The sequence below is a fragment of the Lontra canadensis genome, unplaced genomic scaffold, assembly GCF_010015895.1.
Source record: "Lontra canadensis isolate GAN:19392208 unplaced genomic scaffold, GSC_riverotter_1.0 scaffold88, whole genome shotgun sequence".
NCBI lineage: Eukaryota > Metazoa > Chordata > Mammalia > Carnivora > Mustelidae > Lontra > Lontra canadensis.
Window position 1 is genome coordinate 2,701,984 of NW_022631082.1, and position 17,830 is coordinate 2,719,813.

The 17,830-nt window shown below is 54.3% G+C and overlaps 2 protein-coding genes across 3 annotated transcripts in view; one reads left to right on the top strand and one right to left on the bottom strand.

Moving 5' to 3' along the window:
• Nucleotides 1-25: 25 nt before the first annotated feature.
• SH2D3A (SH2 domain containing 3A) lies at nt 26-10,348 on the bottom strand. The gene is given in 11 exon segments (XM_032883779.1): nt 26-623; nt 1,521-1,706; nt 2,032-2,143; nt 2,232-2,406; nt 2,569-2,684; nt 2,825-3,309; nt 5,106-5,182; nt 5,532-5,821; nt 5,823-5,882; nt 7,382-7,518; nt 10,262-10,348. Coding segments are annotated over 10 exon segments (1,731 nt in total). The 5' UTR covers nt 7,451-7,518; nt 10,262-10,348; the 3' UTR covers nt 26-462.
• Nucleotides 10,349-12,556: 2,208 nt separating this feature from the next.
• The window catches only part of VAV1 (vav guanine nucleotide exchange factor 1), a 47,864-nt gene continuing 42,590 nt past the window's right edge, over nt 12,557-17,830 (top strand). The window contains exon 1 of one of the 2 annotated variants that reach the window (XM_032883774.1): nt 12,557-12,850. In XM_032883774.1, the coding sequence (XP_032739665.1) occupies nt 12,647-12,850 (204 nt within the window). In that variant the 5' untranslated portion in view covers nt 12,557-12,646. The remainder of the gene's footprint in view (nt 12,851-17,830) is intronic. The other variant, XM_032883775.1, reaches the window with a different exon arrangement.

Here is a 17,830-nt window from a genome sequence, read left to right on the forward strand (position 1 = left end):
ACCCATGATATTTGAACACTGTGACAACCCCTGGAAAGTACACAGCCTCACTTTTATGTTGAAGGCAGGCACAGAGAGGTTGGGCCATTTGCTAGAAGTCACACAGCTCGTAAGCATTTGCATCTGGCTTCTGAGTAGGAGATCTGCAAGTTCTCTTACCATTAAGGGTATATGTTCCCCATTTGAAAGATAGGTGCTTGGGGGTGGGAGATGGGATAGGGCCTCCAGACACCTGGGTTTTCTAGTGTGGGGGAGGAGGCTGTCCCTCACCCTAGGATCCATGTACCTTTTGGGGGAGTGGTGTGGGTTTTTGCAAATCCCCCCTTCTCCCTTGTGTAAGGCAGAATCTGGGTTCCCACTGCGCTTGGCTATGTGAACAGCTTGGGGCAACTTCCTTGGTGTCTGCAGGGGGTTTCCATAGCCTGCCTGGGTGTCCCAGTATGAAGAAGGGGGTCTGTGCTTTCAAACATCCGGCTCCAGGCGCTGTGAAAGGACACTGAGGACGCGCTGGAACTTCTCTAGACGTGCGGCTTGTGGCGCCCCGACTCCTCGGCTTCCCCAGAGGAGCCTCTGCACGAAGCCTGTGGTCAGGGCCTCCCTCAGCTGCGGGTTCGGCCGGAATCCTGGGGGCGGGGCCAGGCGGACTGGAGGCGGGGCCAGGCTCCGGCCTCGCCCCACCCTACACCTGCCTTCTGGCCTTAGAACTTTGTCCCAGCTGGGACTGGAGGGACTCTGCCCCGAAGCTCTGCACAACTGGGTGGGGTTGACGGGGAGGGGGCGCTCGGGGTCTCCGCAGGACTGGGGGTGGGGTGGCCAAGGGGCTCGGTAGAAGCAGGCTCTGCGAGGGTGCGTGGGGGCAGTCCGTTCCAGTGCGCGATGGGGGGGGGGGGGGGGGGGGGCCCTTAGGGGCTGTGCCTGGGGACGGAGCCACTTGGGAGGCAAGATTTGGAGTCTGGGCTGCCCAGTGCGACACATTTTGGGGGGAGACAGAGCCACGTTGGAGTGAGAGGCGTGCTTAGGTCGCCAGCGAAAGCGGAATAAGCCAGGTTGAGGATTCGGGAGGCTGGGCTGCCCCAGGACTGGAGGAAGGGTTTGGCTTTGAACGCAAAGGCGGGGGGGCGGGGGGAGGGCGCTGTTCTACCAGTTGAAGGACTGACTCATTTTGGAGAGAGCTAGGCATTGTTGGAGGGCTCGAGATCCTCTGGGGGCAGGGTCGTTTCAGGTGGGAGTAGGAACGGGGGTGGGGGCGGGGAGTGGGACTCTGTGGACGTGGCTCTGGGGCGGGGGGCCAACCCTTTTGGGGTGGAGAGCACTATTCCTGTCAACACTGTTGGCTGCGACTCGGACTCGGGGTGAGAGCTCACCGGGGGCCGGGCCGTCCCGGCTTGGGTGGGGCTCCGAGAGGCGTGGCGGGAGGCTCTGGTGCCTGGCCTGGTGGGCTTTGGGGTACTCGGTTAGAGCCTGCGGGGTGCTCGGGAAGTGGGGCCTTCTGGCAGCCGGGAGCAGAGGGGAGCACTCACCTCGTAGGCGCCGGGCTGCTGCCTCACGGAACTTGGGTGCGTCCCGGGCCACCTGACGCGCCCGGTGCAGGGTGCGCAGCAGCCGCTCGCAGCTCTCGTCTAGCGGCCCCGGGAGTTCCTCGCCCTCCAGCAGGCGCACGGCCGGTGCCACGTGCGGCAGCGCCACCTCGCCCGGCTCGCAGGGGCCTGTGCGGGGAAGGGCTCTGAGCTAGGCTTGGGGCTGAAGACGCGGCCAGGGTGAAGAGGGTGGGAGACTGGGTCGAGGCAGACCGTAGCAGCAGAAGCCCAGAAACACTGGTTCCAGCCTAGCACGGAGCAGGCCCGCGTCAGGGAGAGGACTGGGGCGGGGGCGGGGCCTAGGGTTCGGGCCCAGGGACCGAGCCGGACGCGAAGGGCGGGGCCTAGAGCGAAGAGGGTGGAGCCTATGGTGAACTGACTTGACTTGCGGGACCTAGAGCGGGATTAGGATTCCGCTTAGAGCTGGTGTGCGGCGCTAAGGGCTGCCACTCACCGGCGCCCTCATCCAGTGCCCGCATCAGCGGCTTCAGCTCCTGCTCGAAGGCCAGCGCCGCCTCCGTGTGGCTCCTTCTGAGCTGGCGCCACGTGCGTTCCAGCCGGGACACCTGAGGGAGGAGCCCTGAACATGCTGTCTCTTCCCTCTTCCCCATCGCCTGCCCTCGGGCTTCCTCCTCATTTCTGCTCCCCACGCACCTGGGGCATGAGCAGGGCGCCCATGACCGCGGCCAGTCCAGGCAGGTTCCCGGCCGCCCCTGGCCGCAGCGCCAGGGCCAGCTCCACCAAGCCCCTCAGGGTGGCCGCGCGCTCCTCCAGCGGCCCCGCGCAGCCCAGCACCGCCAGCGCCCCGGCCAGCGCCAGCGCCTCGTGTCTGTGAAGGTGGAGAGCGAGGGTCTGGGGGCAGTGGAAGGTTTGTAACTCGGAGGTGAGGGGCGTGGGGGCGGGGGGAAGCTTTGCCTATCTCCCCTCCTCCCTGGTGTCCGTGAATGGGGGAAGGTTTGAAGGCCCTGGGGATTCCAGGCGGCTGGCTCACCTTTCCAGAAGTTCCAACCTCAAGCGATGCCCATGGGGAAGTGTGAGCAGCTCCAGGCCAGAGGCGACCCCCATGGCACACCGCTGAGCCTTGGTCACTCCTAGGAGGCCTGTAGCCTGGGCAGGGGGTGGGGGGGTGGGTGGTGGTTAGCGGGGAGGTCAGATGGCGAGAATGAGTATATGGGTGTGAGGTGCTGTTGGGCATTGGCCTGGCCTCAGCCCCCGTCTGGGGAGGAGTGGCCCAGTAGTCGACCCACCTGGCAATCCGTCAATAATAGGTGCAGGGCCGTGCTCCCAGGATGGTGCTCCAGGAATAGGTCACGGAGAGTACTCAGGACTCTCGGTTCCAGGGGCCGATTCTGGGGGCCCAGCAGGCAGAAGGGGTTGTTAGGGGGCCAGAAAGAGACCTCGGCCTCGGGTCTTGCAAAATTTCTGTTCTCTTCCTCCTCTTCCTCACTGGCTTCCCACCATGGGGCCTCTGTCTCTGGGCCTGTGTGGCCCACGGGGGTTCCTTGGGCACAGGGCACTCGGGGCACCAGCTCACAGTATGTTGGGGGGCGTTCAGATGCCTCACGCAGCATCAGTGAGGGTGTTCGAGGTGGTTTGGTTGGTGCCTTGGCATGAAGCTGCCCATCGGAGGCTCTGAGGATGTCAACAACGGACCCCAGAGGAGGCGGGGTCTTCAGCAGCACGGGGTCACTACCCATCCGAGGGAGGGCACACATGGGCACAGCGGAGGCTCCTAGGGGTCAAACAAGACGGAATGAAGGGGGTACACAGAAAAGATAGCTGGATGGGGTGGGTGGCTGGATGGGTTACCATCCCCCCCCAAGTCAATAACTGTGTCTCTTGGACTTACAACTTCATCTGTATAAATGCTACGCACTTATCAGTGGTCTGAAAATGAACTTTCTTTAACACTTAGGTATGAATTCTGAATACTACAGTTTAAATGTGAATTCTTTGTTTGTTGCCCCTCTGACGTACAAAACTAAAATAGAAAAAAAATTATTCAAAATTCACAAAACTCCAAAAGCATCGAAGAAACTACGCTTATCAAACTTTCAAATGAAGTCTGTGGCATGGTTGCTTCTGAGGTTATCAGAACTTAAAGCTGCATCCAGACTCTTGGGAGATGCTGTATTTACCAGCCATATAAATAGGCCTGCTTATAGGGACTTAAAACCTTCCCATGGTTCTAGCTCATTCTGAGTGAAGGCCAAAGTCCTCAGAGTAGAAAAAAAAAAAAAAAAAAAAGCCCCCAGATCTGAGTCTCGGATAGTTCAGCTCCACTCACATCCTTTCGGTTGAATGAACAGTTCAAGTTCTTGTTTTGGCCCCAGGACCTTTGCACTGGCTGTTCCTTCTACCGGGATCACTCTTACCTCCCCAGATAGTCACATCATTTCCTCCTTCACCTCTTTCAAATCTTTCTCCATGTGGCCTGTCCTGACAACTACTTAAAATTGTAATACTCCCATCCCTCTATTCCTAATCTCCCTGATTCTGTTTTACTTTTAACTTTTACCCTAAAGCAGACTCATTTTTGTTATCAATGTCCATCTTCCTCCAGTAGGATGTTGGAACCACTGGGCAGAGGTCTTTGTCTTTCTATTGAGTGATACATCTCAGCACTTAGTACAACAGCAGGCAGTGAGGGTTCATGATGAATGGGGGGTGGGGAGGCAGGGCAGATGGGGCAGACAGAGCATAAGGAAAATCTCCTTTTAGGTAGGATGGCCAGGGTCAGCTACTTTGAGGAACTCAAGTTAAATGAGAAGGAGTCAGTCAGGAAACGATTAGGGGAATGGGTTTTCCCATGACCAGAACGGCAAGTGCAAAGACCCTGAGGCAGGAACAAGACTGGTTGGAGTCGGGTGCCTGGGTGGCTCAGTCATTAAGCATCTGCCTTTGGCTCCGGTCATGATCCCAGGGTCATGGGATTGAGCCCCGAGTTGGGCTCCCTGCTCAGCGGAAAGCCTGCTTCTCCCTCTCCAACTCTCCCCCATCTTGTGTTCTCTCTCTCAAATAAATAAATAAAATCTTTTTTTTTTTAACTCACCCATTTTTAAGCCCCTACAAAAGTGTCTGTGGATTTCTTAATCACATGACAATTTTGAAAGTCTTTTTTTTTTTTTAAGATTTTATTTATTTATCTGACAGAGAGAGAGAGAGAGAGGGAAGCAGGCTCCCTCTGAGCCACACAGGTGCCCCGAAAGTATTTTTTTTTTTAAATGATTTTAGTTATCTATTTGACAGAGACACAGCAAGAGTGGGAACACAAGCAGGAAGAGTGGGAAAGGGAGAAGCAGGCTTCCTGCAGAGCAGGTAGCCCAATGCAGGGCTTGATCCTGGGACCCTGGGATCATGACCTGAGCCGAAGGCAGACGCTTAGTGACTGAGCCACCCAGGTGCCCCACAACTTTGAAAGTCTTATTGTCTCCAGTTTCCAAGAAGTTAAGTCATCTGTGCAGTATCAGTCATGCAGTGAGTGGCAAAGCAATCTTGGGGCCCTGTGCTGTCCTGGTAGACCCTTACCTGGTTCAGAATGGTCTTCTCTTGACTGCCCCATGTGCTCCAAACCTGCGGGCTGACTGTCACTCCGCTTCCTAGCCCTGGGGGACAGAGAAGAGGGAGATGTGTAGTCCCACCCTGAGCAGGGCAGCCCCCATCAATGCCCAGAAAACCCTCTATCTAGTCACTCAGCACCAGCGGACCCCAATCAGGGTCCTCTATCCCAGGGGACACCTGACAGTGTCAGGAAACATCTTTCGGTTGTCATGACTGGGGGTGGGGTGGAGAGGACTCTATAGGCATCTAGTAGAGACCAGGGGTGCTGCTCAATGTCCTACATGCACAGCACAGCCCCTCCCCACCCTCATCAATCCAGGCCCAAATGTCAGTATCAGTTAGTGCACAGGGGCGTATCAGGTGTCATTGGTGAGGTAGAGAGCCTATGATTACCTGGGCAGCTCTGACCGAGCTGGGCTCTCTAGGAGGGTGTCCTCACTAAAACTGCGTCGAATGGGTCCTTGCCGTATCACAGGTCTGGAAGCCACAGCTCCCGTGGCCCGGGACAGTGGACGCTGTCCGGTCACATAGCTGCAAACCAGGGAGGGCAGGCTTGGGAACCGTTCATCCTCCAGCTGGAAGAGGGCTGAGGGCCGGCCTGGCCGGGGACGCAGGGCCACGTGGAGCACCTCGAAGTGCAGGGCTGAGCCCTGCCAGCGGCAGGAGATGACTGGGCGGCCCCCCCCGGGACCCGGAGGCTCGAACCAAGAAGTCCCCGTCTTGCTGCAGGAGGGCCTCAGCCTTCTGGGGGTGGAGGACAGGAGGCAGGGGGCTTAGCCATCAGCCCAGATCTGCAGTTCTTGTGATTCCTCACCCCCACCCCCACCCCCAAGAAAAGCCACCCCAGAGACCAGGTGGTTTCGCAGCAAACCATGTCCCGTTTTCTCATGGGCACACCTCTGGAATACATTTCCCAGGCTCCCTTGCAGTTAGTCGTCATCTGACACGATCTGGCCAATAGGATGAGGCAGAACCACTGCTGGGAATGTCCAGACCTGGCTCACACAGCGCTCCTGCGCAATCCTACAGGTTCTGTCCCCTGCATGTTAGGGGATGTCCCCCAAGGCCTTGTTGAAGGTGGAGCCACAGGCTAGAAAGAGCTTGGGTCTTGACTGACTTCTGGAGCTCCACATTCCCCACTCCTCAACCAGCTTGTACTGTAACATGGACAAGCCCCAGAATATTGGCTGTGCTTAGCCAGGGACATCTCAGGGACGTTTGTTGCCACTACTAGCTAATGCTGACTAATGCAACATCCAACCTGAGTAAATGCATAAGGCTTGGTGCACAAATGTGGCTTCAAAAAGTGCCATTCGCCGGATCCTTCCAAACTGACTGCAGCCTGGAAATCCTGTTATAAAAATGTTCAGGCGGTCTTATGCCAACTGTAGTGGCCGGTGTGGAAACGGGCAGGGGCCACAGCACCAGAGGGAGGCAAAGTGGAGTCGGTGATGGGAACTGAAGACTGAAAAATCTGTATGGTGCACACATGTAGCCTTTCCTACATGCCAGGTCCTGCTGTGGGTGTAAAACATGAACTCATTTAATCCTTCACCAAGGTTAAGCAGTAGATACCATCATGCCCATTTTACAGATGGGGAGACCAAGGCCCAGGTAGGTCAAATACCTTGCCCAAGGGCATACAAAATGTAAGTTGTGTGGCTGGGATTTTTAACCACTAAGCAATAATGGACTCTCACAATTTGATTGGATGGCCAGGGTCCCAGGACTCCTGAGGGTGACAAATGAGTAAGATTTGGGTTGAGCGCGAGATGTCAAGAGTGCACAACACTGACTGAGCACTGAATGTGTGCCAGGGCCTCTTCTAGACCCTGGAGACACAGTGATGAATGAGGCCAAGGCTCTGCCATGGGCTGTCTGGGGTGGGGGGCGGGTAAGACATGTGACAATGAAGCACAATGAATGAACATGAATGAAGAAGATAGATAATGTCTAAGAGTAGTCACTGAAGGTGATAAAAGAGGGAGACAGGACCCTGATGGGCGCTGGTGCCTGGGACCCAGATGGAGAGATAAGCAAAGCCAAGGAGTCCAGTCGGGGAGCATGCCACGATACCAAGCAAGCTTCAGGACGGTCCCCAGACCCTCAGCCACCCCTTCCAATAGACCTTGACTGTAAGTCCCTCCTCCAGGACCCTAGCAGTCCCCAGAAGTCCCCAGTAGTTCAAGGGCAGGAGAGGTTCCCTATCAGAAGTGCTGAGGCCCTGCAGGAAGCAGAGATACCTGACGGGACAGGGGGCCGTGGTACCAGGGCTGGCTGGCAAGGTCCTCTCCATCCTGTAGCACCTGCATGGAGCTCTTGGGGGCAGAGGGTAAAGGGGCTGAACTCTGTACTTTCAACAGTCCTCAGTCTTCCACATCTGTAAAATGGGAAGAATTATTCCTGCTTCCTAAGCTTCCTGGGTGGCTGGGTCAGCCTTTCCATATTCCCCTTAGTTTTGGAGACAGTAGCCCACATCCTATCAACCGTAAAATGCAACTCTCTCTCTCTGTATTCTAACATACAAACATATTCTAAACATATAACATATAAACATATTCTAAATATATAACATATAAACATTCTAAGTTAAACAAGTTACTCATAAACAAAAATATATATACATTAGATTTTGTTTATATATATACATGCTAGATTCATATACATACATTATATAAGTTGGGCTATGATTAACTTCAATTTAGAATTGGCCGTGATCTCATGGAAGCACTTGTGCATTCACTAGGATTCTTGCAAAGGGAGAAGACCTAGGCACTCCCTTCAAATGTAATGCAATTTTCATGCCGATGATATGATACTACATTTCAGAGAACACTCATTACCTAATTCACTCAAACTAATATTTATGGGACACCCAGCATGTGCCAGGTGCTGCTGGGCACCAGAGGCCCAGCAGTGAACAAAACAGGGGTATCCCTGCCCTTGGAGACCTGCTGTTCCAGTGGGGGAGACAGTAATTAAGAAAATAAATAAGGAGATGAAGGGGTAGATAGATCAGAAAGACGTAAGTGGGAAAATAAAGCCAGGGATGGAATATGAAGATTCAAGTGGTGGAGATAAGATTTTCCATAGGGTGGCCGGGGAAGGTCTCAGTCAGTGACAACTTGGAGGATTTTGAGGGAGTGAGTCAGCTGGGCGAAAGAACATTCCAGGCCAGAGTGAATGTATTTGAGTAATCACCACCTTCTAATAAGTATGTGTACACACTCAAGAATTCCTAAGTTGCAAGAAAATCTAACCCATATGTGGCTTTCCAATGTAACACCATTTCTTAAAAAAATGTTATTATTTATTATTATATTTTAAAGTAAGCTCTGTGCCCAGCATGGGGCTCAAACTCACAACCCTGAGATCAAGAATCACATGCTTCACCGACTGAGCCAGCCTGGTGCCCCTCCGATGCAACACAATTTTAAGGACATTAAAAAGTCATATTTTGTAGAAATGCCAGCAAACAGCAATTTGGCATTTGCAGATTCTTAAATTTTGGAGCCATGCGGTTTGTTATTATTATGGTCAAAGTCAGGTCTCTGACATTTTGGGACTCCCTTGGTATTGGCCGGGCCTCAGGCCCTGTGTGTCTCCAGTGTCTGGTGGAGAAAACCTGCCCTGGATGGGAGGGAAGCAGCGGGTCCGTTTCTCACTTCCTCCACCCCTAAGGTGTTCTGGGCCTGGCTGGGTGTGCAGGGAAATAGTATCAGGATTCTCTCATCCTGAGTCAGCAGGGCCTTGAGGGCCAGAAACGGGCAAGAAGTTCCCAGGCCCGCCCCAGGTGCTGCATGCCTGAACACCAGGTGTGTCTCCTGGACGCCTGTGTACTTCCTGTTTGTCAGCTGGGCCAGGCCAGCCTCTGTCTTGAGTCCCCAAACGCCAGTTTCCTCTGTCTTGTGCCCTCTTTAGTGGGCATGCACGTGGGTCACTCACAAGGCTCTGGTTGGTTGGAGGAGGGGAATTTGGATGAGAGGGGAGCACAGAGTGGGCGCAGGTTAGACACAGGCCAAATAAACCCTCCTCCTGCCATTCATCCTTTGGAATAATTTCTGGATATTTGGGCAGGGGAGAGAGGAAGGGAGCAGAATCAGGAAGAGAGTGGGGTAGGGGCAGACATGGAGAAAAGAAGGGGGTTATTCATGCTCTACAGACCACACCTATGTACACACATGTGGAGGGGGTCAACCACCTACACATGGACACGTGGACACAGTTAGACACTGGTACTCAAACTTGACATTGAGCAAACACTGATTGGTTGAGCACTTACTATGTTCCAGGACCTGTTCTTGACACTGGAGACACAGTGATGAATGAGATCAAGGCTCTGCCCTGTGCTGTCCGGTGGGCAAGACAAACAATAAATAGCACACAACGAATGAAGAAGATAATGTCTACGAGTAATCACTGAAGATGATAAAACGGGAACATGTGATAAAGAAGACTGGAGGAGGCAGCTACTGTAAATAACATATAGTCAGGAAGGTCTCTCCCACCAGGTGACATTGGAGCTGAGCCCTCAGTAAAGGGAAGGAGACAGTCACACAAAGGTTCAGAGAAAGAGCAGTTCCAGACAGGGGATGGAAGGTGGGGTGGGGGATGGGAGGGTGGACAGCAAGTGCAAAGGCCTGGGGGTGAGACAGAGCTAACTCTTTTCACTTTACAGCATCAAGGAAGCCGTTGTAGCTGGAATGCACCGAGCAAGGAGCTGAGTGGACAGCGGCGAAGTCGGCAGGGAAGAAACCATTCTGGTGCACCCCAAATTCTCATTTTAGCGGGATGCCATGGTGGTTACAGAAGGGTTTTAAATGAGGGAGGGGCGCGATCTGGTTTGTGGTTTAAAAAGACTGTTCAGGCAAAGTGGGAACAGGGAGGATTTTCGTGTTGCACAGGAAACACGCTTTGAGATGCACTCCCAGGTACGCCCAGGTACACGGACACGCGTGACGCACAGCGACCCAGTCAGGCACTCGGCGACCCTTCTACGTCCGCTGATGCTCTTGGACCTACACTCAGATTCTCCTGCGAGCCGGTGGCCCCACCTGGAAAAGAGAGGACTCCCCTCCCACAATAACCCCCGATCCTGGATGTGCCTGGGGCCCCTCACTCACCTGGGCCGGGACCCGCGGAGCTGGTAACAGGATGGGGCCAGGCCGAAGCCGGAGGCTCTACGGCTCCGGGACCTCCCTCCCCGCCCCAGCTGGCCCCACCTTCTTCGACCGCACCCGCGGGTTCCGGAGCCTGTTCACCTGGTCCCGCCCCGGAGGACTCAGCCTCGGAAGGTTGCCTCTCAGGACACCCGCCCTCCTGTCCCCGCTCCACCCTCTTAGAACTCTTCTCGGCACTAACCACGCCCCATTTGAAAACCACGCCCACAAACCACGCCCCCTCGGGAAAATCCGTCTGCCCCTGCGGCCTAGAACGTCGCCCCGCCCCCATCGGGTGGCAACGCCCACACGCTCTTCGCCCCTCTTAGTCCCGCCCCTTAGCTCTCGGCTCCTCCGTTCCTCGCAGGCTGGTCCTAAGTACCCCGACCCCTTGGGACATGGGGAGGAGTGTTTCTCTCCTCACCCCCAGGGTTCCTCGCGGGGACAGAACAGCCCCTTACGGGCTCTCCTGCAGCGCGGGGTTGGCGGCTGCTGTGACGTAGAGGTGCGCTTCCTCCAGACCGTCCCCTTGGGTTTCCGGGAAGGGAACTCCAGTGCGTGTCGGGTTTTGTGGAGACGGATGCGGGAAAACACGATAGGCTTCCCCGTGTAACAGCAGGAGGGAGATGAGCTAACTCTGGGGGAGACATTCAGGTGGTTTCCTTGGTGGGAGGAAGGAGGTGGGAGGGGGGCTTCCATCACGATGCTTGGAGCAAGCAGGGAAAAGTTGGGGGAGTGGATCTGGAACAAGAGGGAGGACGGTCTAGCCGCGTTTATTGAGGGCTCTGTGTGCCAGGACCGTTCCGCTTCCTTGACCTGCTTCAACGCATTGGATTTTTACATCGACCTCTCAGTGAAGTAGGTACTATTTCCATCACGCCCGTTTTCCAGATGCAGAAACGGAGGCAGGGGGCAGCTAAGCCATTTGCCCAAGTTGACCGGCTTGTGAGTGGCGCAGACGGGATTCGTACCTGGAGCCCTGGAGCGTCATCCTGCCGTCCTCTCCTTCCTCTGTGCAGGCCCACGATCTCTGACCCCTACCGTGCTTCCAAATGGTGAAGGTTACTGTCACCCATTTTACAGATGAGGAAATGAGCGCCCGGGATGGTTGGAGATGAAAAGTTTCGGTGCCTGTGGGATCTCAGAGCTGGTGATTTCCAGTCTCGGCTTTCCCCCGCACGAATGTGGAAGAGTCTCGAGGCTCAGGAAATGCTGGGGGGAGTGTCTTTTCCTTGACCTCCTCCCACCTAGTTTTGGTACCGTTAGAGGGTTGGGCGGTGGGGGTTATCTCCACTGAAGGAGACTAGCGCCCCCTAGTGATTAAAGATTTAAAAAGAAAATCCAAGTGGGGTGCCTGGTGAGGCGGATGGGGGAGGGGAGTCTATGCAGCCTAGTGGTGTGGAGGTGGGGCGAGGGACCTTGTAGACAAAATGATTTCAGGTAGTGATGAGGTCTACGAAGGCTGTAAATGTTTGCCAAACGAATGGATTAATGAGCGACCCCCTCGAAGTCTATAAGGAAAGAGGTGGTGGTGGCCAGGGCCAGAGCCATATGTAAACGAATTTGGGGGTGTCAGAGGTAGAGCCAAAAAAAAAGCTTCCAACCATTTATTTATTCATTCAACAAATACTTGCGGACCATGTATTTATGCCAGGTGCTGGGAACATATGAGACAGAGATTTCTAAATAGACAATAAAGAAAGAATTATGATAAAATGTCAGGTTTGTTGGGTGGTGTTCAGGGCTTCAGTGCAGGAGAGTGGGAAAGAAAGTCTGTGATTTGAAATGGAGAGATTTGGGAAGATTTCATGAGAAGGTGACACTGAGCAGAGGTGAGGGAGTCACTGTTGGAGGTGAGGGAGCTAGCCATGAAGTTGCTTGCCTAAGGCCACAGAGCACCATGTGCAAAGGCCCTGTGGCAAGATTTAAGATTTTGGGGTGACCTGGTGTCTTGGAGGAACAGTGCCTGTGTGGCTGGAGCAGAGTGTGTGAGGGAAAGTGGTGAGTGGAAGAGGTGAGGGCAGGGAGGGGACAGGGGCATGTCATGGAGGGCCTTGTTGGCTGCAGGGCAGTGGGCTGGAAGAAGAGGAGGGACGTCATGCCTTGCCCAGATGCCCAGGCCTGTGTTGAGCTGGTGGGGGGAGAAGAGATGCCAGGTCCTGCAGAGAAGGGGCTGGGCTGCAGGTGCTCCCGCCCCCCTAACACCCCCCCCAGGCTCCTCCCCCTCCACCCCCTCTCAGAGCGACAGTTACAGGCAGAGAGGAGGAAGTGGTAGCTAGCTAGCAGAGGCAGGCAGGCAGGCCACGGAGGCCGCAAGGGTGCGCGGGCTGACCCGGGAAGGCAGCGGCCATGGAGCTGTGGCGCCAGTGTACTCACTGGTTGATCCAGTGCCGGGTGCTGCCGCCCAGCCACCGGGTTACCTGGGATGGGGCCCAGGTGTGCGAGCTGGCACAGGCCCTCCGGGATGGCGTCCTCCTGTGCCAGCTGCTCAACAACTTGCTGCCCCATGCCATCAACCTGCGTGAGGTCAACCTGCGCCCCCAGATGTCCCAGGTGAGCCTGCCACTGACTGGGGCACCAAGGGTTGGAGGTGGGGGGCCCCACACCCCTGGCTGGCACCAGGAGAGTCAATGCACTGAAACGCTGGGCCTGTGATGGAGAAGGGAATGTGTGCTGGACCCTGGGGCTGGCACAGGGGGATGGGCAGCGGGAGGGAGGGGTTGGTGAGCGCCGAGATCCCAGGGGTGTCTCACCCAAGGGTCACAGGAATGGGTTGATAGACTCTGAGTTGCTGCACATCTAGGCTAAGAACTGACAAACTCAGGGTTAAAGCTTCCAAGCCCCAGGCTGACTCCACAGAGGTTCAACTCTCCAGATGGGACTGTGGGGGTGGGGGGAGCTTGAGGGATACCTGAGAACCCCCAGGTGGCCAAAAGGGTGCCCGAGGTTTATTACCTCCTTTGACATCCCCCCCTTCTGCCTATGGGGGAGGGGCCTCCACCAACTTCTTCCCCCACATGTGTCTCCTCCTCCCGGGCCCTGGGCCCCTTCCTTCCCCTCACATCTTCTTCCCCTTCGCTTCCTGCCTGGGCCTGGGGTGCGTGGGGCGGGTGGGGGGCTGTGGGCCCCTGGGCTCTGGTCTTCCTAGCTCTATCCATCCCAGAGAGACATTGAGAAAAGCTTTGGTCTTGAGCCCAAGAGTGGGTCCTGGGGTTTTGGAGCCTAGAAAGAGCTAGTCTTTCTCTGTAGGGATTACTGCAAAGGCCCAGGTATGGGGAGGGTGGATTGTACCGAGCAAGCGGGGCCCTTCTAGACTCAGGAAATATATTCAAATCCCTATTTGAATGCGGTTGGGGTGGAGGAGGTAACGTGACTGGATCCCCTCTCTGGGTCCCTGTGATGTCTGGGTGCTGGGGGGGGAAGCCATGTATGCTGGGGCTGGGCGCTCCTGGTGCCTCACCTGCCGTGGAAGTCCGAGAGGACACTCCTGTCTGGCCCTTGGGTTCCACTCTGGAATGAAAGCTTGGTGCCTGGGAGCTGTGGATTGGCCTGGGGGGGCCTTTTCTCTGGTCCCTGAGATGCCACGTGCGGGATGTGGAGAGGGGAAGTAACCGCTCAGGGAGCACACCCTTGGGGGTCTCTGGGGGCATTCTCTGGGGACACAGCCATGGAGTGGGGAAGGTGGGTGGCCCACCCTCCTTTGCCCAGGCAGGGCTTCCTGGAAGGATGAGGGAACTCCAGGGGCCCAGCCCCTCTAGCCACAGGCCTTCCTGGATTTGCATACATTTGCTTACGTCCTGGCTTCCAATGGATAGGGAAGTAGCCACGGGACCTGTCAGACCCTGGACCCAGAAGGGGTAAAGGTTCCCAGTGAGGATTTAATAGCTGCTGATGGGGAAGTGGATAAACTTGAGGATGAACTTCAACCCCTGCTTGCATCTTGCTTATAGCTGGTTGTCTAATGAAGGGCGAGGGGAGTGGGGGGTGGGTGCCTGGCCTTAAGATCTGGGAAGGCAGCTGCAGGGACTACAGGGAGGCAACGTCCTTGTTTGTGCCGGGCAGTGCCAAGGCCCCGTCCGGGCCTGGCCTTCATGGTGCTCCCAGACTGGGGAGACACAGACCCCCAGCCCTGCATGGTCACGGCTAGGACACAGGGAGACACCTCTGGGCTGGGAAGCCTAAAGCAAAGGCAAGACATTGCCTGGCGATGTCAGGCTTTATGCAAGAGGGGACACTTGTGCTGGGTTTTGAAGAGTAAGTAGGAGTTTCCCATTGCTCTGGCTTCCTATACCCAGCCGTGTTGGGCCCCAGGCCATGCAGGGGTGTTTCCCCAATCCTCCCATCTGGAGCTCTGTGCCTTCCTCCCTGTGCTCATCTTGTCTCCCCGCAAAGCTCAGCCCTTTTCCCCATTCACAGGGGGGATGAGTGCGGGAAGCTGAAAGGTGGTCCCATTGAGGTGGGACAGCCTTTCTAGATTTGCAGGACCCTGTGTCCTCTGATTTAAGCTGGGGCTGTGGACCACCCTTGAGATGCGGAAGGGCGGAGCGGCATAGACGAAGGTGTGGGGACCAGAATCCGGATGCTTCTCAGTTCCTCTGCTTTTTCTCAGTTGTTTCCAGGGAAGAGGGCAGGAAGGGCACCTGCACTCCAGGGCAATTGTGACGTCTGTCAGGCCCCTTCTTGGTGCTGGGACAGTGGGCAGGAGACACGCCCAGAGCGCTGTCACTGAGGAGCCCGCCTGCTAGTGGGCCAGACCGACAGTGAGCAAATACGGAAACGTTTTTCCTGTGGGGAGAGGGTAGGTGCTCTGGAGAAATCAAAGCAGAAAAGGGAGCTCCGGAGTGTGGGGGTCGCACTCTTGAATAGGTGGTCACTGATAAGGTCACATTTGAGCAGAGCCCTGGGGAAAACGAGGGGATGAGCCTTGTGAATCCAGGGACACAGCACTCCTGGGCAGGGGTACAGCCAGTGCAAAGGCCCTGAGGTGAGAGCTCGTGGGTGGCCCTCGAGTCTACTGGGAATGGCTCATGGCTGAGTCAGACCAGAGCGAGTCTCCAAGCTGGGTGAGAGCTCAAAGCTGAGATCTGGGGCCGAGGGAGGATTCTATTACAGGTGGCACCTTGACTGCCAGACGTCCTAGCTCACTTCCTCTCTCTGGGAGTCCACATTCTGGGCTGCAGAGATGAAACTTTAAGGCCAAGGGAGTGGAGAGGAAGGGATGAATGTGACAGTCATTGTGGGAAAGACCCACAGGGCATGGGAGCTGATTAGACCTGGCGGAGCAGGCACTGGGGCCCGGATGATGTCAAGGTTCCCAGCTTGAGAATGCCCAGGCCACTGGCAGAGGCAGGGGAGAGGGCGGGAGAGTTAGAAAGGGGGTCAGTTGGAGGGCAGTGACTCTGAGGGTCCAGACCTGGGTTCAAATCCTGATGCCCCCACTTCCTGGCTTATCCTCTCCGAGCCTTAGTTTCCCCATCTGTGAAACATGGCTAAAAATGGGACCTTTATTTCGAGGACTGTTGTGTTATTTCAATACTGCTTATCACGGTGTCTGATGCCTGATAAACCCTCACTAAACTAAAAAGTTTTCTTTGGAAGGACGTAGGGTAGCAAAAGGTAACACAGCAAGAGGGAGTTTGTGTTGGGGGAGTATTTCTCAGCTGGGCTGGTTTTGACCCCCAGGGGCATTTGGCAATATCTGGACCCTTGTTTGGTTTCATCACATCTGGGAGGTGGTACTGAAATCTAGTGGATGGATGTCAGGGATCCTACTCAGTGTCCCACAGTGCCACCCACAGCAGAGCATTCTCTGCCCCAAACGTCAGTAGTGCTGAGGTTAAGAAACCCTGTGATCGGGGACAGAGAGCTGCAAGAATCTTTAAAATATTTACTTTGTTGAATAATACATTCATATGGTTCAAATATTAAAACACACAAGAAGCAGAGTGCCGGGGTGGCTCACGGTTAAGTATCTGCCTTCAGCTCAGGTCGTGATCCCGGGGTCCTGGGATTGAGCCCCACATTGGGCTCCCTGCTCAGCGGGAAGTCTGCTGCCCCCTCTGCCTCTCCCTCTGCACCTAACCCTGCTCATTCTGTCTCTCAAATAAATAAATCTTTAAAAAACAGCAACACATAAAAAGATGTACAAGGAAAAATTTAACTTCTAGTCCTGTCCCTCAGATACACCCAGCTCCTTCCTTCTCCCATAAGCAAACTACTTTCTTTTCTTTCTTTCTCTTTCTTTCTTTCTTTCTTTCTTTCTTTCTTTCTTTCTTTCTTTCTTTCTTTCTTTCAAGTTGACTGTGTATCCTCCCAGAGTTTCTTCATGCAAACATAAGCAAATAGGAGTTTAGGTTCTTATTTCCCACCCTCCTCCCTTAAATGGAATATGGCACATACCACTGACTGCTTTGTCTCGCTTTCCTCACTTAATAATCATCTTGGGACTCTTTCCAAATCAATATATAGAGATTGTCCTTATTTAAAACAATAACAACAACAATCACCTGACTGCATGGTTTGCTGGATAGTCTATTTATTTAACAAAATGACTTATATTGTGTTAACTATGTGCCAGGCATTAGTCCAAACCAGGTGCCAGCAAACAACAATCCAACAGTTGAATCTGGATTGCAGCATTAAAAAATATATATATATATTTATTTATTTATTTTCGAGAGAGAAAGAGATAGTGAGTGAGAGAGAGAGAGAGAGAGAGAGCGAGCACTAGCAGGGGGTGAAGGGAGAGGGAGAAACAGGCTCCCCACTGAGCAAACACCCTGGGATCCTGACCTAAGCTGAAGGCAGATGCTTAACAGACTGAACCACCTAGGCGCCCCTGGACCACAGCATGTTTTTATAAATAAAGTTTTATTGGCACACAACCATGTCCATTGATTCCTGTATGTATTGTCTACGGCTGCTTTCCAGCTACAACTGTGGAACTGTGGAGTTGCCACGGAGACTGTCTGGCCTGCAGAGCTGAAGATATTAACTTTCCAGACCTTTGTAGAAGAAGTTTGCATATTTCTGTTGTAAACATTTTCTTTTCTTTTCTTTAAGATATATTTATTTATTTTAGAGAGAGAGAAAGAGAGAGCATGAGCAGGGGGAGGGGCCAAGGGGGAAGGAGAGTCCCAATCTGACTCTGCCCTGAGTGCTGAGCCTGATGTGGGGGTCAATCTCATGACCCTGAGATCACAACCTGAGCCGAAACCAAGAGTCATTTGTTTAACTGACTGCACTACCCAGGCACCCTGCAAACATTTTCTATACATTAACTTGTTTAATCCTCGTAACACCAGAGGTGGCAAAAGGTACGTTATCCTCATTTTTCACAGAAGGGATTGAGGCACAGAGGTGTCAAGTAACTTGATTCAGGGTGCCAAACTCAAAAGCAGCAGAGTTGGGGATTAGAACCCTGGGTAGCCTGGTGCTGGGATTTTTGCTGTCTGCAGTTACCCCAAACTGTCTCTATCCCATTGTTTAATGGGGCGATCATTTATTCTATCATCCTCTGTATCAGTGGATACT